The sequence below is a fragment of the Peromyscus leucopus genome, chromosome 19 (genome assembly GCF_004664715.2).
Source record: "Peromyscus leucopus breed LL Stock chromosome 19, UCI_PerLeu_2.1, whole genome shotgun sequence".
NCBI lineage: Eukaryota > Metazoa > Chordata > Mammalia > Rodentia > Cricetidae > Peromyscus > Peromyscus leucopus.
The window spans coordinates 63,157,887-63,179,250 of NC_051079.1; the positions used below are offsets into that span (position 1 = coordinate 63,157,887).

General features: G+C 52.4%; 1 protein-coding gene across 4 annotated transcripts in view; it reads right to left on the reverse strand.

The window, feature by feature from the left end:
* Ctif (cap binding complex dependent translation initiation factor) overlaps positions 1–21,364 on the reverse strand; it is a 264,453-nt gene that overhangs the window by 85,190 nt on the left and 157,899 nt on the right. For 3 of the 4 annotated variants that reach the window (XM_037197207.1, XM_028871951.2, XM_028871950.2), the window contains 2 exons: positions 2,613–3,105; positions 912–1,211 (listed from right to left, as the gene is read on the reverse strand). In XM_037197207.1, coding sequence (XP_037053102.1) covers positions 912–1,211; positions 2,613–3,105 — 793 coding nt within the window. The remainder of the gene's footprint in view (positions 1–911; positions 1,212–2,612; positions 3,106–21,364) is intronic. The other variant, XM_028871952.2, reaches the window with a different exon arrangement.

Here is a 21,364-nt window from a genome sequence, read left to right on the forward strand (position 1 = left end):
ACCAGGCAGGCCTGATGTCACAGTTTGTACCTTAACTGGTCTCTGTTGTATAAAACCATAGGAAAGACATTTTTTTTTTTCCCTATCTAGAGTCTCCAACAATGGCATTCTGGCTGGTATGGCTGCCACGCCATCCTCCACTGCCATTTCTCGTTGATGTTGCCACAGCTGGGGGCCGCCAGTCAATGTTACCACACATGGCAGGTACTTATGCCATGGACTCAGTCTGAGTGCGCATGCCCACACTTATTACATATACCCTTGCCTGTGAGACTGGGGCTAGACCCTGGTCTCTGGCAGACAGCATGAAGAGGGTTGGGGAGCAGCCCTCTGGAGGGAAAGGGACATTGAGCGGGAAGGTAGTAGGCATCGAGAAAATCTTGGATTGCCACGCTTTCCTTCTACTTAGGATTTCAATGTATTAGCAGACAGACAGTCCCCACCCTGACGCACAAGGTTTTTCTATCCCTGTTATACCAGTGTATAGCCATCAAGCTCTTTGGGGCTGTCCCTAAAAAGAAGAAGAAGAAGGAGGAAGAGGAGAAGAGGGGGAGGCAGGAAGAGGGGGGAAGAGGCAGGTCCACAGCAAGTTCATGACTCTTCAGACATGTAGAGGTCAAAGCACAGGGCTCTTCGTAACCAGCCTCTTATCATGAAAATAGAAAGGCCGGCTGAACAAAACGCACCTATAAAATTATATTGGTCCTCGGTAACCATGGAGCACTCACACAAACACACACAAATCCGGCCGCGCATCTCTCACCCCTCAATGCCTTCTTATTTTCTATAATTAATCGGGCAAGGAACTTGGGACAAGTTCAACCGCCGTCAGGACTTGTAGCCCTCTCTCTAGCAATAACCCGGGTCGGAGGGGCAGGGGAGTGGAGCGGCAGCTGTCGGTGTCCGGTTACCTGGAGCATGTTGAGGAGCAAGCTCCGGAACTTGGTCCCCTCGACCATGAAGAGCGCCATCTTGTCGCAGAGCTTGGCGGCCGTGAAGGCAAAGCTGCGGTCCGACACCGCCTTCTGGTAGATGGTCTGCACGATCTCTCCCAGCATCTCCTCGGAGTTGGTGGAGTTCTGGGCCTCCTCCATGAAGGAGGTGAGCTTGGCGTCCACGTCACTGCTGTTGTTCCGCATGCTGTTCAGGATCTCCATCAACTTGTCCATCTTGTTGGGCTGGGGATTGCTCGTCTCGATCGTCACTTCGTCCTGGGGGCATGGGAGACAAGGGAAACACACTTGAGTGAAGCCTCGGTGGGATTGGGATGGCCTGAAGGAAGAAGAGAGAACCCAGAGAGAAGGGGGTGAGGGAAGGCAACCCCCACCAGAGACCCTCATGCCTCACTGCTCTTTCTTGACTTCACCCTTAGCTGCTGTGATGTCCTGGGCTGACATTGCTTGTGAGTTCTAGCGTCAATTCAGGATTCTCCTATACATATCCCCCCCCCCCGCCCCCGCCTTATCCATCAGATCCCTTAATCTAGAAATGATGTAATGGGAATTATCAAAGATGAAGTAAGACGATAGATAGAAAACTCGGTCAAAGAGAAAATGATGCAGGGAAGACCAGGCCGGGGTGAGTAGGATCTAAAACATCTGTAGTGGTTCTGGGAGTGGCCTGGGTGTAGCCACCCGGTGTCAGTCCTGTTCTTGGGTGAAGGGCTCCATGTGGACTTGGCCCTGGCTTAGCATCCCACGTGACAGTGCTGGCTGCCCTCTGCACACAAATACTGCGCATTAAGGACTCTTCTACTGTGCTATTCAAATGGCTGGTGCTTCTAGGAGGAAAACTAACACAAAATAAAGCCATCACCTTGCTTATGCTCTTAGGGGAGTGCCCAGTAACCAGGGCTAGACCACTGACGGGAAAGGGGGAGAGTGGCATGAGGTTTTCTCACACTGCATGCACCCAAACAGAAAAGACCAATGGCCCGAGAACACAAGGGCCGTCTCTGCTAGGGTGAGGGACACAGCCAAGGAGTGGCGAGAACAGTGAGATACGATGTTGGTCCTCCGTTGGTTCCCAACTTGGGCGCTCTGGGCTGGAGGTGATGTGACGCTCTACACCCAGCTCTCCGTGGCCATGCACACTGGGAACATGGCTCCTTCTCTAAGCCACCATTCCCTTCGGGGTGACACAGTGACACTTCAAGAGCCCTGGAGCTTTCCTTGAGCCTTACCATGCAGTGTGGCACATGAGAGTAGTCTCCTAAGGGACCTCTTTCTTCTCTAGTCCCCTCTGGACCACCTACCTCTTCAGGGACAGTTTGCCTGACTCCTGACAGTTTGTCTTGCCCGCCCCACAGCATCTGATATGACCACATCTAATTTCCCTGTGTTTCCAAGGCCTCTTGTGTGTATGGTGGAGAACGTCAGGAAAGGAGGAGCCAGTATGTGTGGGAGGGGTTCAAGTACAGCTGCTTGGCCTGTGGTGGCCCAGCGACACCCATGGCGATGATGAGCGGGTGTGGTGGGTCCACACAGCCACGGAAGCCTTGCATCCTTTTAAAGAGGTTCCAAGCCATGAGGCTCCACCCAAAGTCCACCCATCGAAGAGCCTACCTCTCAGCGGTCCTCCCGGTCACAAGAGAACAAGGAAAAGTCAATTACCGGTACCTTTTCTTTCAGTCTTCGCCTCAGCCTGTCTTTGGAAGACTGGAGCAGGGTGATTTTGGGCCGCTCCCCGAGGCGCTCGGGAAGAACACTGTCTTTATGCTTGGTCTCAGCCTCTGGCCCCCCAGGCGGCTGTGGGGCTGGCCTCTCGGAAGCCGTTGGGGCCAGGGCGTCAGGGCTGCAGGTAGGCTCGAGGCCACTGGGTCCGGTGTCCCCGGGGGTATCTTCAAGTTTGGGGTTCTCAACGGTCACGGTCTCTTTGGCGTTGCGGTGGCTGCCTGTTTCTCCCTTGTCTCCCGGTGGGTGCTTCATGTTGCCATGGTGCCAGCGCCTGTTCTGGCTGTAGCCGTGGTGGGTGGGCCTCCCTGAGGGGTGGGGCCCTGAGCCCCCCTGGTAGGATTTCTGGTGGTCCCTGTTATGTTTGGCACTGCCTGGCTGATGGTCACCATGCTGTTGGGGCTTGCTCCCTCCTGGAGGTCTCTGCTGCCGTCTACAAAGGAGAGTGGAGAGAAGAGAGGTGACCAAGTGAACTGACAGGACCTCTTCATCGGAGCACTGGAGCAGGAGGTCAGTTCCTAGCCCACTAGCCATTCTTTCACCACTTAGGCAGGCCCTCCCAGGAGCCATCAGAGAGGATGAACGTCAAGCTTTCTCTAAAAGGCAGCATTTCATTCACGTTACGCGCCGCGCCAAGGTATGTGTTATGGAACAGGCATCTGGAAGGACCAACAGAAGATGTGGTGAACCCTCCTGGCTCTGTCCCCTGAGAGCAGCATGATCTGATAATATTCATGTGTTGAAGCCCTAACCCCATTCTTCAGAATGTGACTATCCAGGCCAACTGAGATTGTAAAGATACGAACAAGTTAAGACGAGGTTAAGGGCCCCCAGGGTGAGTCCTCAATCCAAGCTGACTTGGGCCCTTATAATGACAAGCCATTTGTACACACACAAAGATATTAGGGATGTCACACATGCAGAGGCATCAGTTGGTATCTGCAAACCGAGAAGAGAGGGGCAGGAGAATGCGACTCTGTTGATACCTCTGAACAGTGAGGGAAAAGGCCTGGGTCTTAGGTATCCATTGGTGACCCTGTGTTTTGGTAGCCCTGGAATATGAATGTGGAGTGATATTTAAAACGTGGCTTTAGGCAGAGGGAGGCTCCCTAATTGCAAGACCATTTCCCTCCCTCCCTCCCTCCCTCCCTCCCTCCCTCCCTCCCTCCCTCCCTCCCTCCCTTCCTTCCTTCCTTCCTTCCTGTCTAAAGCCCAGAGGGTAACCTTGGAAATCCCCTGGCAGATAATGCTTGATCTTTACAATTTCTGTCACCCTTACTTAGAATTTTTGGGGTGCCTAAGAAATGTCCCCGAAGGACAAGCTCTTTCCTAGCTTGTCTTGAAAAGTGTCTTGCTTCCCGTTCACCGTTCCTGGGATTTCTTTCTCTCTCTCTGCCCAGCAGCTACCCCTCCAAGTGGGAAAAGAAAAAAGGTCACCCACCTGTCTACCTAAAGGAGGACACCATTTCCACATGGCTGGCCATCGAGGGCTCTAGAAAGAAGTCACCCAGGTCTTGCTGTTGTTTACCTGGAGATGTGGGGCGACCTGAGATGCTACATCTGACTTGGCACCCACAGCCCTGATGGAACATGGAGGGGAAGCTAAGTAGCCCATCCTCAAGCGTCCCCTCTTGATTGGGCACTTAAGCTACTGTGCTAGTTAGCTTTCTGTCAACTTGACAGAAGCTAGAGTCATCTGAAAGGAGGGGACCTCAGTTGAGAAACTGCCTCCCTAAGATCCAGTTGTAGGGCATTTTCTTAATTAGTGATTGATGGGCGAGGGCCCTTCTATTGTGGGTGGTGCCATCCTTGGGCTGGTGGTCCTGGTTTCTAAAGCAGGCTGAGCAAGCCGTGAGGAACAAGCCAGTAAGCAGCACCCCTCTATGGCCTCTGCATCAGCTCCTGCCTCCAGGTTCCTGTCCTGTTTGAGTTCCTGTCCTGACTTCCTTTGATGCTGAAGAGTGCTAGGGAAGCCAGATACACCCCTTCCTCCCCAACTTGCTTTTTGGTCACGGTGTTTCATCACAGCCACAGAAACCCTAACTCAGACCCACTGGGTTCAGAAGGAGGGCTTGATATGGAACTTAGTTGGTGGTTCAGCTTTGCCCTGGGAAGCTGAACAGGAACACAGGTAGCCCTGGGGGAGGGGCAGGAAGCCTTTCTTCAGTCTGTTATCTGCTCAGGGCCAGTGACTGCGGGGTCTGACTTCTGTGTGCATGTGGACTATGAACCTTTGAGACAGAGAGAGAGAGAGAGAGAGAGAGAGAGAGAGAGAGAGAGAGAGAGAGAGAGAGAGAGAGAGAGACATATGCACATATGCTGGGGATGGAACCTAAATCCTCATACACACTGGGCAAGTGCTCAACCACTGAGCTGAACCCTCAGCCTCCTTTCTTCTAGATAAGCCCACGGAGGCTTCCAAAGATGTCAGACCTGGGCATTCGTCATGGGACCCAGAAGGCCACCTTCAGTCTGTCCCTCATTTATTCTGAGGTCTAGTTCCCAAGAGCACAGGGCTGGATTCCCAGAGACTTCACCACAGCAGCCCATGTTCTTTGCCTGGCAAGGAGCCCAGAGGGCCACTGCAATCATGGGCAGATGGGCTTGGGCCCTGTTCCCCAACCATGGTGGCCCAGGCTTCCCTGCTCTGGCCATTCACAAATATTTGTAAGTGGTAGCTGGGTGAGCTGGCCGCACCAGCACGCTGCCCTCTGTGTTTGCCGGTGCTAGGTTTCATCGATACCTCTGGCAGGGCCAGCTGGCTGCTCCCCACGAGACCTGTGGGTTTGGGTTTGGCTGGGTCAGGGTGAGTTGCTTCGACTCCTAAAAGTGGGTGAGCGTGAAGGCCGAATCTGGTGTCAGACATGACTACATGTGGTCTAGTTTGCGGGGCACGGTGCACACACCCACACATTCACCACAAAGGGCACATGTCTATTAATTTGCCTTTCCATTGTTGGAGCTGACCCTCAGTCTCAGGTGAGGGGCTGGCTTAGGGGACGAGTTCCACTTGAGCCCCTGGAAGCACCGGCTGTTAAAGACAAGGGAAAAAAAAAATACAGTCTCGGGATGGAAACGGTCAGTTTATGCCTTTTCTACCGCTCTCTTAGTTGATTCTTCTTTCGGTTCTGAAATCAGATGTTTATTCTGAAACTCCCTTTTAAGAAACAAAGTTCTCAGCAGACCCCGCAGCTGCCTTTGGGGAGGTGAGTGTGTACAGAGAATAACTTCGAATTTTGTTCTTAAAAAATGGTTTTCACATCAGGCCAAAGAGAGACAAATGTTTCTCTGTTCATTTTTTTTTTCCTTTAAATTTCATAATAGCTCCCAACCAGATAGTCCAAGGCCCACTGGCTTATTATAGTTCTCTCCATGTGGGACCCTTGACCACATAATTTGTAGGTCTGTTTAAAAAATTCTGAAAGTGAAATTCCTGGGCGAGTGACTTGGAAAGTCCACGGGGACTCGGGTTTCTCGTCTTCAGGAAAAGTGATGACTGTTCATTACAGCAGGGTACCTCTACACCCCCCCCCGCCCCCACCTCCACAGGACCTGTTCCTTGCAGCAGCTCCTGTGTCCCCTGTCCAAGACTAAGATGAAATTCCGGGGCTCGGTGTCGGAGGCCTTTCCCCGCAGCTCGGGGGCTGCTTTGCCTAGTGTTGGTACACGAGGCCCGGAGACGGAGAGCCAACCGCTCCTCCGGCCTCCATTTACAGGACGATGGGAACTCAGCTGGGAACACAGTACTATTTGTTCCTCCCCGAGGGCTGGTGGGCATTGGAACATCCCTGTTCCCCTGACACGATGCCATGATGCCGTAGATTCTCCCATCCTCCGTGCCCCCCCCCCACAACCCCCGCCCCCGAGTTGGAAAGAAACAATTCAAAACTGAAGTCAGGGAAGGTGCTCCTCTTGGAAGTGTGACATTTCACTGTGTGGGACACCGGATGGCCACCGGGTCAGCAGATGTTCCCTTCCTGTGGAGACACAGGAGTTTGCTGGCCCTGAGCACCACGTAGCAAGAGAAAACACTCATCCTCAATTGTGTTTGGTTCACCCATATCACTTCCTTGTTTAAATTGGCTCCACCTGAAGGTTGATCCACGTTGTCACTGGACTCACCGAAGTATCCTTTGAGGGCCGTGTGTGAGTGAGTGGCATAGGGTGTCCGGTGTCCCTGTGCACCCTCTCATCATTGCTCCAGTCCCATCCAGAGTTAAACAGCCCAGAATCCTGGCCTAAGGCCACCATGGCCACCGTCTCTGCCTGCCCACCTTACCCTGTTTCTCCTACCAGCCTGTTCTTCGGCTGCACACTGGAACAACGGCTCTCAGTGTCCTGGGGTTTGGTGGATCATAGCGGGGGTCTTCAGTGTCTATACCAGAGCTTAGAGACACTAGCCTACCATTTACAGAAGCTAGATCTAGCTAGGACCAGAGGTAGGAGACAAAGGCAAACCAGCAGAGAGATGGATTCTCTCTGGGTTCCTACTCTTGCCTGCTCTCGGGATTTAAGGCAGGCTAGCACAGAATGTGCAGAACCCAGAGCAAAGAGAAAAGGACAGTCCTCCATCACGGATTTCTGAGATTGTGCCAGGCACAGCCTAGCGTCCAGTCAAGCACAGGTCCTTCTAAGCACATCGCCCTGTGCGGTCTGCAGGCTGAACCACCCTGTCGCCAGCCCTGCTCAGAGGGCTCCCAGAGGTAACAGAGGACTTGAGACTTCAGGGGAGCAGAGTCGCGGTAACAAAGACGGCCAACATGGGTGCTGCACGGCTAGCATGCCAGGCATAGCGTCTCCTTACCCTCAGGGTGAGCAGGGCAGCAGTGGCATCAGCAGGGCACAGGGAGGGTGTCCTGTCCTGGTGTGCAAGTGGCCAGCCGAGCTTGGGTTAGAACTTGGTGGTCTGGCCCTTGCATGTACAGTCGAGATTACAGTGCTTTCCTGGCCCCGAGGGTCAAGTGTGTTCCAGGATCCTGGAGTCCCGGGGTAGCTGGCAAACTGCTGCTGAGTCACTACACTTTGGGGGTAGGGTGGGGGGGAGGGGGCTGTGGGTCATCCCGAGACAATGTGGGGTGCAGAGGGTTAGACAGGCAGAAGTAAAGGCGTAGGCATCAAGGGGAGGGACAGGAGGCGAGGGCCTGTGGGAAGGAGAGCTGTGGGGGAAACGGCCTTCCAGCCCGGGCTCCACTGTGTCTGGGGCAAACCACAGGAGCCACGCATGGCCTTGGGTTCCAACTGCGCTGGGAACGATCCTTTGCCCATCTTGTCTGCGGCGCTTGTGGCTGGAGCCTGGGGGCTAGGGCTAGGGCCAAGTTTCAGGGTGGCCCTTTGGCTTCCCTTGCTGCCCCTTGGGGGAGGGCGGGCAGAGCCGTGGGCTCTATCTCTGGGGGGGGGGGAGGCTAAAGGAAGTGGCTTTCCTGGGGAAACTTGGTGGCTCATGAGCCCTTGTTTCTCATCTCGCTCTTGTTGGAAACCAGGGCTCCTGGGTACCTCCTTATTCATCAATGCTTTGCTAAGTGGCTTTGGCAAGCCAGGCGGTGCCTGTGCCTTGGTATTCCCAGCTGTGGCATGGGACTACAGAGCTCTGCTAGGTGCTGCTCAGTGTGGCTTCCCACCTCTCTGATTCCTGTGTAGTTAGTTACAAGGCTGGCCTGAGCTTTCAATGAAATAAAGCCCAGGAAAGCCTTTGGGGTACAAAGGCACGTTATAAATACGCAGTATTATTTTTGTTCCAGGATGAATCAAGCATTCCAAGAATCCTTGGCCTCAAAGTTCTGAGGCAGTATGATGTCATGGGAAGAGCACGCGGCTGCCCTTGGGAGCCGTCAGGCTCCACGTGAACCTGGTGGCGTGGTTCCAGGGGAAGGCCCTCGCCCTTCCATTTGGCCCAGCTAGGCCTTGCTGTTTCTAGGCCCAGCCCCTCACTGCACCTTGCTGGCATGTCTATGCATCTTTGAGCTATATAGTTATTGTTCTTTGAGCCGCGTGGTTATTCAAAATTGGGGGACTTTGGAGCCAAACTCCCTGAGTTCAAATCTTGACCCTACAGTGTAGCTGGGCAACTTTGGACAAATTCCTTAACGTCTCTCAGTCCTCATTGTATCTATGGAATGTAAACAAATAGAAAATGTATTTCCAGGGTTGAGTCGGGCACTGTTTTATCCATCAAACAGTCTAACAGTCCCCATAGGGCACAGGTGGGCTGGCACTCAGGAGATGCCTGGCATGCTCATCATTCTAAGCCTTTCTCTCTGCAATTCAGTGCGTCACCCCACACCCCTGGAGCATTCTACCTCCATCCCATGGCCAGGGCTGGAGGAAAAGTGCTACAGACAGAGGCCTGTGGCCAGCACAGGTGACCCAGACTGGAGCGAGCATCTTCATCTCTTATACATGCTCACTTATATCTACGTCTCCAGGAGACAGGAGTCCCACCTCACCTGCAGGGTGGCTTTCCACAGTCTAAATCACACACCTTAACCATGCTCTGAAAATACTAGATGAAAAATTCCAGAGTTTACCACTCACAGGTTGTAAGTCGAATGTTATTTTCCTGTTCCATCCCACCTGGGAGGTGAATGGTCCCTGGGATGTATCCACATTGTATATGCTACCTGCCCATTAGAAACCTATTATCTGTCTTGGTTAGAAGATTGGCTGTTGGGATACTGTAGTATTTGTGATCAAGTAGCCTGAATTTTTCTTAATAATGATCTCACAGCTCAAGAGGACTTACATGGGTGACAGAGTTATGCAAGGGAAAGCTATAAAGTACTTTAAGTTAAAAGGTAATGCTTTTTACTTAATAAGGAAAGAATAAAACCCATACACCTTGGTTGCTAAGAACTTCAACAAGCATGAATCTTCTATCTGTGACATTGTGAAGGGCAATTAAACACACGTTAGCTTGCAATTGCACCTCAAACTGCAAAAGCCAGGTTCTCTTCAGTTCATCATCAGCATCTTTTGTCATGTCACAGGCACACAAGCCGGGTGGCCACAGCATGTAAGATACACAGAGCTGTTATTAGAATCCATTTTTGTTTTTTGTTTTGTTTTTCGAGACAGGGTTGCTCTGTGTAGTTTTGGTGCCTGTCCCGGATCTCGCTCTGTAGACCAGGCTGGCCTCGAACTCACAGAGATCTGCCTGGCTCTGCCTTCTGAGTGCTGGGATTAAAGGCATGCACCACCGCCACCCGGCTGAATCCATTTTTTATAATGGTTCCAACTTATTAGTTGTTATTAATTTTTTTGTTCTTAATTTGTAAATCAAATTGTAACAGGGGAAATGCAGGCTAGCTACAGTTTCAGGAACCCACCGGGAGCCTGGGGACTTGTCCTCTGTGGATAAGGGAGGCGTGCACACCGAGTGCTCTCTGTGGCTACACACACAAGCCTGTCTAATCCACAATAGCAGTCGTGAGCTGTCCCATGTGAGTGCTAGGAACGAGCTCGAGTCCTCCGCAAAAGCAATTTGTACTTTTAAATGCTGAAAGAAATGAAATGAATACATCTTCTGGGATAGCCTTGCCTGAGACCATATATTGCATTTAGAGCCTTCCTTTGCAACCTTTGACTCAGGTTATCAGTGTCTGGTGTATCTCAGGTCGCTACATTACAAATATCCCTGACTGCAGAATCTTAACAAATACAAGTGGCACTGTTGGGTCATTGGAAGTCTATCAACAATAGCACGAGACAGGACTTGACATCTGGTGAGTTCTGAGGATGCAGCTAGGAAGACTTCTTGGAAGAGGAGGGGTTGGAAAGACACACAGAACAGGGAAAACATTATAGGAGGAGAGATGCAGAGACACTAACAGAGGTTGGTATGGAGACAGGAAGAGGGGTAGGAGGACCACAGAGCAAGGAGGAGAGACTTGTGGGGGGCCTCTTCATCCACGACCCCCTGTCCCAGGACCCTGACCTAGAGCCGAGTGAAGTTCTCTCCTCCTTGCTCTGTGGTTGTCACTCTACAGGGGCCCACCATCCTCACAAAAGGCTCCCTTCCACTCCTGTCTGCTCATTAGCAAGGGGCAGAGAGGAAGAGTACGCAAGACACGCAGGTCTGCCTGCCACAGAGCCCACGGCTCCCACATCAAAGGACACCGCAGGCACACGCCCCCATTCTGATGGATGTGCATATCTCAGGATGTGCAGGGAAGCCTTGCAGGTTAACCCAGATGACGTTATCTGATAAGCAGGCGGTGACTCTGAGGTCTCAAACACAGTGTCCGCCTGACAGATAGACAGAGGCAGCGGCAGGCATCTTCCAGACGGCCAATCTGGAACCTGGGGCCTCTGAGCATAGGTAGGTGCAGGGCTGTGCCCGGCTGCCTCGGAACACCCATGGAGAACATCCCAGGCTATGGGTGGACCTGGAGGGCACTAGGCCTTCCCTAGGGGAAGCAGACGCCCCTGAGGTTGGGGAGATAAAGGTGCCCCAGCAGGACAGGAGCTGGTCGGGCTTCATGGGCTGAGGAGTGCCAGGAGCTCCCAGGCTCTGTAGGACCCGGCTGCTGGCCACATTCATCCATTAGCCATCCCACAGCAGCCACCCTCTTGGGGCCGCCTCCTCCTCTCACAACTTCATTACTGACAGGTCTGCCGTCCCTGAAGGGCTATTTGTTCCACCCCAGGAAGGAGAGGAAATGCAAAATGGCGTTGACTGAGGCAGTACCTCCCTCGGGTCGCATTTTTCAGCTGGGGCTGATGGGCTGATGAATCTGTGGTGAGACGTGACCCCAAAGGACCTTCAACAGGCTCACACATGGCCTCGTTCTCACTCCAGCCAGGCCACCTGGGGACATGCTTCCCAGCAGATACTCTCTCGGGGTAGAGCCTTCTAGAACACTAGGGACCTGTAGCAGACATGAAGCTATAACCTTCACTTGGCATACCTATTCATCCGAGTAGCAGTGTCCCGGGGGTGCTCAGAGGGGGGACAAGGGCTTCCTCTTCTAGTGCCCAGATTCTGGGGGTGGGGCTTGGTCCTGGATCGCTTGCCTGGCACTCATGAGACTCTTAGTTTCATCCCCAGTATGACAAGCATTAAGAAAATACCAACCAGGGATGAGTAAGGCATGTTGGGTTCTCTTGTAATACCAGCACTTGAGAGGCAGAGACAGGAGGATCACAAGGTCAGGACCAGCCTGGCCATTTCAAGCAAACAACAAAAGGTCTGGAGGGATGGCTCAGTGGTTAAGAGCACTTGTTGTTCCTGTAGAGGACCGAGGTTTGGTTCCTAGTGCCCACACTGCCTCCGGGGGCACCAGGCACACACATGATGCACACACATACATGCAGGCAAAGCACTGATGCATATAAAAAAAAAAAATCAACTTAAGACAGCTCCCTGGGGTAGAAAGCCAACTAGTATATTTAGAAGGAATGATGAAATTTGGAAATGATTTGGTAACCATGATATTAACAACAGTTTCCGGCAAGAAGCGTCAATGGAGGCCACAGGACGAAAGGCCAAACACTGGTAGTCTCAAATGACATCCCCACAGAATCACAAAAGGAAACCCTGGACAGCGGAGAACCGGCAGCCTCCTCTTTAACCAGGTAACCAAAATCAACAAAGGACCCAAGGACAGCATCGCCTCCTGACAGGCGACATGATCTCACTCAGAGTCAATGACCTGAGCCTGACCTCGGGGACAAGCCAGAAGAGCCAATGACAGAGAGACAGCCCTTTCCTAAGCACAGTCAAGGCCACGATGTCCTGAGGCCACAGTACTGTCCCGGGTTAGCAGACAGCAGGGAGACAGGAGTCCCGTGCCTGGGGAGAGTGCAGGACCGACCGCAGGGTTTGGATAGATTACATACAGCACACATTCGGCGCACCTCTAGTGGGCTGGACTCAGTGTCCTGATCCCGACCGTCCTTCTGTGGTCAAGAAAAAGACTTTGTCTTAAAGGGTCAGCCTGTGAAATGTTTGGCAGGAGAGGGCATTGTTTTGGCAACTCAGCTGGCCCACAGAGCAGAAAAGAGTGAACGTATACGCAGGAGGGGAGGCAAGGTTCATGTTCGGCGGTTTGAGCCAAGGGGAGACGTATGCATCCATCCCACAACTTCTCTGGGATTTTGTCTGTTCGTTTTGCTTTCTGAGACAGGGTCTCACACAGCGCAGGCTGGCCTCACACTTGCTTTGTAGCTGAGGAGGAGTTACCATTTGATCCGGCACGTGCCACCATGCCTGGATTTACACAGTGCACGAACCCCAGAGCTTCATGCACGCTAGACAAAAACTCTACCCGCTGAGTCACGCCCTCAAGCTCAACTTCTCTGAGGTTCTGGAACAGTTACCATTAAACATTTTTTGGTTAAAATGGAGTCGTGGAATGAACATTCTGGAAGAAACGGCAGACTCAGCCCAGGCTTGGCAAGCGTTGTGCTTGAGTTAGTTTCTTATGTTCACGAAAACCAAATAAAATATAGTGAAATCAACCAACAAGTGTCCTCTTCCTTCTCCCAGACAGGCAGTCACCTCAGAGACGCACTTCAGGGCAGGATTGTCGGCTCCGGACATGGCTCTCTGGGTCTCTGTGGTCCGTGCGTACTGTCTGAAGGGACCTGGGAGGACCCTGAGCAGTCACACCCACCACGGCACATCGGCTTGCCCTTCTGGATGAACTTGCCAGTTGAACTGAAACAAGACCCTGGATCCCAGGCTGGGCTTGTATGACGCAGGTCAGGAGACCTGCTACTTGGCGGGTGGGAAAAGGCTGGATCTTTCATTATTTGTCTTTACCCTTGTGGGACCCAAGGCAGTTTAGGAACAGCCTCAGTCTGCCCTTGCTCTGGCCTTTTCATCTTTACAGCCATATATTATCTTGTAAACACTCACTGGCATTAAAAAACCTATTAAAACTATTAAGTTATTTGATATCAAACATGGTTTTCAGATTGATATGCGATTAGAAGGGGATACTTTCAACATAATCTTTTTTGTTTTTGGTTGTTGTTTGCTTTGTTTTGAGTTTCAGAGAAACTGTCCTGGTTTGCAGCCTCCTCCTAGCTCAGCCTCTGCTGTGCTGGGGTTACTGATGTGCACCAACATGAATGGCAACGCATTCTTTAGCAACATTCATAAACAGAGGAAAGACTAAACCTTCCTGCATTTAGCCAGAGATGCATGCACCTTCATTTATTATGAGTTATGGAAGAAAAAAAAAATCATGACTTTCCTATAAAGACATTTCAAAACACCATATTCTTATAGGGCAGAATACCCCACGGCAAATGAGCAGAATCTCCACCCTCTCCACAGCCCTCCAACCAGCCCTTTAATATCTGTGTCCTTCAGTGCTTCCTCCCCTTAACAAAGTCCATTACGGGTAGAAATGAAATATTTGACTACTAATAAAATAATTTAAATCTATCTAAAGCCTCACATCGGCAGAGTGGCTCCTGGGGCTGCGGAGCGAGCCACTGGATGATGGTGTCCGGGTGGGCTGCGGTCACTTCCATTCAGTGTATTGCTCCCAAGAGAAATGGACTCTGGGGCAGTCAGACCCGAGAAACAGGGCCTCGAGCAAGGCCCTTTTTAGTGTCGGTGCGTCCGTTTCTCTAAGTCAAGTAGACACAGGAGAATGGCCAAGAGTACCGTTCTGAGGGCCTCTTGACTGTGGTGGACGTAGCGGGGACCCAGGGTCCTTCAAGCTGCTGCCATGCTTCACTTAGGGCACACCAGTAGCCTGGTCAACAGGACTCCACACTCCATGCTCTCACTGCCTCTGTGTACCGGGACCTGAGCCCAGAAGTGTCACCTCTCGTGTCCCCACGGCTCTTGTGGCAGGTTCTGCCTCTTCCAGGTGACAACATGAGGCCTACAGCTCTGAGGGACATTCTGATCACTGTGTGTGTGTGTGTGTGTGTGTGTGTGTGTGTGTGTGTGTGTGTGTGGCAGGGGGGAGGGGCGTGCCTCAAGATTTGGGTCTCAGCACCTCCTGGGACTGCCTTGGTTACATCAGCCCCTAGAGAGTGCCTTGTCTGTCCCTGGAACCTCCCCCTGGTGTGGAGAAGTCTTGTCTTCTTGTTGAGGACCAGTGCTCATGGCTCACCCCTGCAGATAGGCAGGGGCCACTTTGGTCTCTGCTAGGGCTGTCTGGCTCTCCTGGAAATAAAGGTTGAGATTCTTGCTGTGATCTGGGAGGAAGTTCTGAGCTAGGGGATGAAGGGAGCATGTTAGAGTATGGACGTCAGGTCTCAGGAGTCCTGATGGCCTTCACTGGCTGCCTCTCTGTGGAGGCACGTATGTTCCTTCCTGGGCAATGTGGCCCCAAGGGAAGCCAAGGTAGGGTGAGGGCAGAAGGCACAGCTTCTAGGCGCCCGCAGGAGAGCCCAGGCAGGACCAGACCGGGAAAGTGAGGCAGACAATAACTGGTTGATTTGCAAGGAAGGTGATAAGGCTGTGGGGCCAGGTGGGCAGAGCTATGAGATTGGCATGGGCTCTGGGATCCACACTCCCAGCCTGGGTACCTGGGGATCTCTTTAGACAATTCTCATAGCACACACAGCCTAGCAACATGAACAAGGAGAGAGGGGGAAATACTAGGACTGCTGGCTGGGCAGCTCTCCTACAACCTATGATGGCCATCTAAGTATCACTGGGCTAAAGAAGGAACCACCTGGGGCCCAGTTTCCTCTTCTGTTAATATAACAACAAATATCAAACCAATGAGTGACATTTGTATTGTCCCATCTATGCCCAACAAACACAGATCAACCCAGCCACCAGCATTACATCTCTTTAGGGTAGACAGCAACATTGTTATCTTCATTTTATACACGATGAAACAATTCTAGCGAGGTTAAGTAAGTAACTTCACACAGCTGGGAAGTAGGCAGCTGGGAGAATCATCTACACACTTTCTTATGGGGTTGCATTTGTGGATACAGAGAGGTGGGGCTAGAGAAACATCACAAACACAACTGGAACATGTCTACAGCTTTTGCTTGTTTTGAGACAGGCTATCATGTCGCCCAGGCTGGTTTCTCACTTGCTATAGGGATGAGGATGACCTTGAACTCCTGATCTTCCTGCCTCGACCTCCCAAGTGCTTGGAATGAGGCACATAATTTATTTAATGATCTAATTCGGGCTGTTCTGGGATTCCACATATAGGGAACACAAGTTAGGTATTCCAAAGCCAGGATCTCTGTGATCTCTACACACACACACACACACACACACTCCAAAAACAAAACAAAACGAAAACAAAAACAAAAACAAAAAACAATCAAGGAGAAGGGTGACAGTTTAGGCAGGTCACAGAAAAGCACCCGAGCTGCCGAGGATATCTGACTGGGTGGTCACACAGGTGTACAGGTGCCACCCACAGATACACTGAGCCCAGGGGAGGACTACAGCAAGATCAGGGTTGAGCCTGGTAGCCAGGTGGGGTTTAGGGAGCAGGAGTGGTCCAGCAGGGCCACGCATGGCCAGAGGTGGGATGGTCTGGGGACCAAAAACTCAGGCTCAAGACCAGAGAGGCAGCGGCAGGCAGGAGAACATGATAAATTAGCCTGAGACCAAGACCTTCGAGGGATTAGATGCCAGTGGAGGGAAAGGATGGAGGCCTTCTTGGAGGAAGCCCTCACTGGAGGTCAGACACTGCTGGGCTGCAGTGCCAGGGTTGGGGACCGGCAGGTCAGGGAACAGCTGTGCCCCTCGATGCTGGACAGGAAGAAGGGATCTGGTCCCAGCCAGACCTCTGTTTCACTGTGTCTCACTGAGCAAGCTTTATAAGCATTGTCTGTCTTAGTTTCCTTGTCTGTGAACTGCGTATCAGAGTGTGCCTCATGCACGAATATTTGTAAGAGTCCTTCCAACACATATGTGCTCTCTGGGGATTTATTAACCTCTGCAGGCAGGGCCCGGAAGGCCTCAGCCAGAGGCATCCAGGAGCCAGGCTGGCATCTGGGGATTAATGGGTGATGTCTGCAACTTGGACACCATCTCATTCCAGAGCTGTGTCTCCCACCAGCCTCTCAGCTTCCTGTGGTCTCTGCAAGGCCTGCCCTCTGCCAGGCCCATACTTGGAGTGCCACCCAAGCTGGGGCTTCCGTATCCACGGCACAGTCTCGCAGCCTCTACTGCTGGCTCATGAGTGGCAGCAGGGTCCTCTGTCTCTTTAAGGCGCAGCCACGGCAGAAGGTTTGGAACTTGGCTCACAGGCTAGAGCAGGAGGGCAGGGTGTGGCCAGAGCAGGGCTGCCTGTGGTCTGTCTGTCTGTCTTTATCCATTTAACAGAGTATGAAGCCTTCCAGATCAACTGAACGCTTTCCTCGAAGCCCATCAAACAGGGACTCTGTCCTTCACAAAGTGGTCGAGGGCCACCCCTGAGTTTACCTGGCACTTAGCTGAGGTGTTTGGCTTGTCCCTCAAATACCTCCCTAAGCCATTTTTGCCCAGGCCCAATGACCACAGTGCCCAGTGCCGGTTGGAGAGGCATCTAAGCTAGGAGGAACCAAGCCTGTCTTCCAGCTGTTGAGATGTGAGAAAGACTGAATACCACCTGATGAGACTGAACCCAGGGAGGGAGGAGGACCCAAGAGACAGGTGACCGCCACCTAGACAGAGGCGATAGACAGCCTCTTCCTCTTCAAACCTGGCTTCTGGGGAAACTCTCGGGTCATCTAATGGGCTTCTGTCTGAGCCACAGTTGGGAAGACCCAGGAGGGACAGCCGAGACGGTCCACCAGGAGCTGCAGGCCCCGAGGGAAACGGAAGTGCCTTGAGCAGTGCTGGTCACCTCGTGCCTAACATATGCTCCTCGTGTGTTCACTATGCACCGGTCTGCTCACGGGAGAGGAGAGAGCGCTCGGAACCAAAGCCGCGCTACAGACACCACTTGATAAGGAGCTGTGGTACAGTCCAGAACAAGCCCCTGCGTTGGCGCACATGAGGTTCTCTAACGCTAGGGAGGCAGGGAGAAGGGTCAGGGAGTTAGTGTGCATCGTGGGGTCCCTCTGGGAGGGGTGCACCATCAGGCAGAAGGGTTAGGATAGGCCTCGCTGAGAAGGTGACATTGAACATTACTTGAGGAAGCAGAGCCGAGCCACGGATCCATGAAGGGGAGGCACACTGCATGTAGATGGATTAGCACGTGCAAAGGTCCCGGGTAGGAGCTCACGCAAGTGTTCGAGCTCTTCAAAAAGGCCCATGTGATTGGAGCACAGAGGGAGGGCGAGGGGCAAGACAGAAGAAGGAGGTCAGGGAGGTGACCTTTAAATCATTGGAAAGACTTTGTCTTTGTCCTATACAAAGTAGGGAACCACCAAAAGGTTCTGAACCAAGTGGTGGTGACATTTCAAAGGCACATGCGGAGAGACCAAGGGGTTATAGGAGCAGCCTCGTGAGAGCCAGCAGAGCTCTGCAGGTAAAGGCAGAGAACACAGAGGCTGGGGGCTTGTTTGCAAGGTCAAGCTGGGCCAATCACTGATGACCTGGATGCGGGTGAAGGGGTGGAGCCAAGGAGTCCCTAAGGCTTTGGATAAGAGCCAAACAGACCCCAGAATTCCATGTGTAGCAGTTTACAGTAGAATAGGTAGGTTTTTTTTCCTTTTAAATTTACTTGTATCATTTACAATTCATTATCACTGCTGCTGTTTTCTTTTAGTTAGGGTATAAAATAATGAGTTTTACTATGAACCTTTTCGCACTTGTATGTTATAAGAACGGGCCATTTTGTAGTTTCTTCCTGCTTGGAATGTGAAGACTTTGATCTTGAGGTGAAGGAGGGGCCTGTCAAATGCTGGGCGAGGTGTCAAGTTGTAGTTCAGAGCCGCCAAGGGCCAGCCAGAGTCTGGCACAGTGTAAGACGACCTCCGCGAGCCCTCGGCTGGACATTGGCCCCACAGGGGCCACATACGGAGGGTAACCTACTCCCGGCCAAGCCACATGGAGCAGAGCAGGAGGCAAAGGCAGGAAGGAGCTTTCAGGTGTGGCTGCCTCAGGACCCATCCAACTTCTGTGCATGGCAGGGAGGCACAGGTCTGACGGGTGACAGCTGCGTATGGGTCACAGAGGACAGGACTATGACATGACAACCAACAGTCACCAGGAAGAAGACCAGCGCAACTCTAGGGAGACACCGTTGCCTAAATGCCCTGGCACCTGGTCAGACGGCAGAGGGGTGAATGCCCTGCCCCCAGGGACAAGGAGGCCAAGACCCTCACGCCTGGCCTACCCATGGAGCATGCCTTACACCCCCTCCAGCTTCTGGGGGTCCACCAGCCAAGGCAGACCAGGCCCAGAAGGTTCCTGACTAGACCTCCTTTTACTTTTCCTTCCCCTGTGAAAACTGCAGCTGGAGCTACCTTTCCAGAAAGTTCCCTTCTCTCTCCGTGCCCTCTGCTGCAACCCACACACGTAAAGGCAGGGAGCCAGGAAATAAATATGTCCCAAAGGAAAATCATTGGAAAAGCAAAGGGAGAGCAGAGCTGAGCCATCCCCCAAGTGGACATGGCATGCACAGCCTCCACTAAAGCCACACGTCACGGTTTTCTGCCCAGAGGTCGCTCCCAGGATCACTCCACAGCTCTGGCTTCCACTCAGTGTCCGTGCAGAGAATGCCTCCAGACCCCAGGGATGTCACGGAACTAACTGCAGACAGCCCCGAGCAGGCTGTGTACAGGATGCCTGCCCTGCCAGGCTGGAGAGGTAGTGGCATCCCGCCAGACCCCCTTCACCTTCCCAATCCCCATGTTCCTAACCACAGTCCCACGGGACGTGTGGAGAGGGGCCTGCTTTCTGCACTGACCCTGTCTTGACTCAGTGTCTGTTGGAAGGCAGAAGAGGAGGTCTGGACACTCCCACTCAGAGGCCGCTGGGTAACTGCAGGTTTTCATAACACTCTGGGAAGCAACAGTTGCTGCCATGGAGAAGCCAGGGAAACGGCTTCGTGGTAACCATTCCAAGGAACGCAGCCATCCCAACCAGCAGACCACCCTGGTGTGCCCTTCCCACCTCCTCCGCTTCCCACGGCATCCGGGATCACAAGAGGCCCTGCCTTTTGCCGTTCTTCCCTCTGCAAACATTTATGCACTGTTTGCTAGCTCTGCCCTGCTGCACAGCCAGGCTCAGGGCAGCCTCTCAGAAGGCATGGAGCGCACCCATCAAACCTCAGTATCTGGACGCCTCAAGTTCTGCTCATCATCGGCTTAAACTGGGAAGACTTCAGCATCAGCAAGCATCCCACCAACTGTAGCCTAACTAGTGTGTGTGTGTGTGTGTGTGTGTGTGTGTGTGTGTGTGTGTGTGTGTGTGTGTGTCTGCAACTCAAGACAAGAATCTGAAGCTCTCAGGAAGTGGCAGAAACATGGTCTGAGTGGTGTCCTGTCCTCTCCTTCCCAGTGTCCATGGCAACCCCCAGCCTCATCTTCTCCTCTCCCTCCACCCTAGGCCATAAGCTTCTGTCCTTTGTACCTGCTGCCCATGCCAGGGACAAGCTCTCATGAGCATGTCACCTGCACACCCGAGTTGGGGGTGTTGGGGGCACTGTGGCAGATTGGGGCGCTGGCTCTGGTACTTTGGTGGCTTCTACAGCTACCTCCCTGATCTTCTGACTCTCCACAGCCCCTCAAAGGGTTCTCTGAAGCCAGGCCAGCCTGCCTGCTGTCCCTGAACTGAACCAGTCAGTCCGTCAGTCCTGGAGCTTTGCCTCTGTCTTGTCAGTTATCGGGAGTGATCACCCTCCTGCTTTCTGCCCAGCATCCTGGAGGGACATATCAGAAATACTGCTTGACCACAATAAGCCTCAGGAAGCCTTCTCTTTCTTGAATCCAGGTCCCTTTATCATGCTATTTATGTGCTATTATGTAATTTATAAATTACACATACATGCACCATAGACATACACATAGACATGGACACACAGACCCACACATAGCACATACACTCAAACATAAGCATGTGTAGATAAATGACATGGGCATTTTATACATAACTGCACACATGCACACCCGTGTATACCTACAAGCTTATGTGCATGAGCTCACACATGTTATTGTATGGACTTTTCAGTATATTTTACTTTCCTTTTTTGTATCTAGACCGTAAGTTCTTTGAATGCTTGGCCCAGGCCTAGGTCTGTAAGAAGCACTGTGGTTTCTTTTCTGACTACCTTCTGGGACCCCTGTGCACTTTCAAAGGGACTGGTGCAGGTCCCTATCACCCTGAGGACCACAGTGGTAGGCCCATGTTACAAAGTCCCTCAGGCAGGGCCTTTGTGGCCTCTTCTCCAGCCAGCCTAATGTGGGTCCCCTGCAGGCTGCTCCCACTTTGGGTTTGAGCCAGGCTCATGGGACTGAGAAAGATGGACTCATGGCCCCAAGTGGCTTTGCTGAATGGCACTACCTGGGGATATCTATCTGTCTGCGACCTCAGCTTGCCATTCACCCCCAGAAGAAAGACCCCCAAAATACACAGAGAACTCTAAGGAAGGGAGGCCTCAAAGAAAGGGTAAATTGGCTACAATTCCCTGGCGGTTATAAGGGGGTTCTTCTTGGCCTAGTAGGGCTACTATTGGTCTGGCCTGGGAGAGACCAGGCCGTAACTTTTTTTCGCCCCGTTGCTGCATTGGGCTCTGGCCACATGACAAGCCAGGCAGACTCACACTTTCCCTTCTTCTCAAAGGGCCACAGCGCATTATGGTAGAACGTGCCATCTCTGTCCTTGG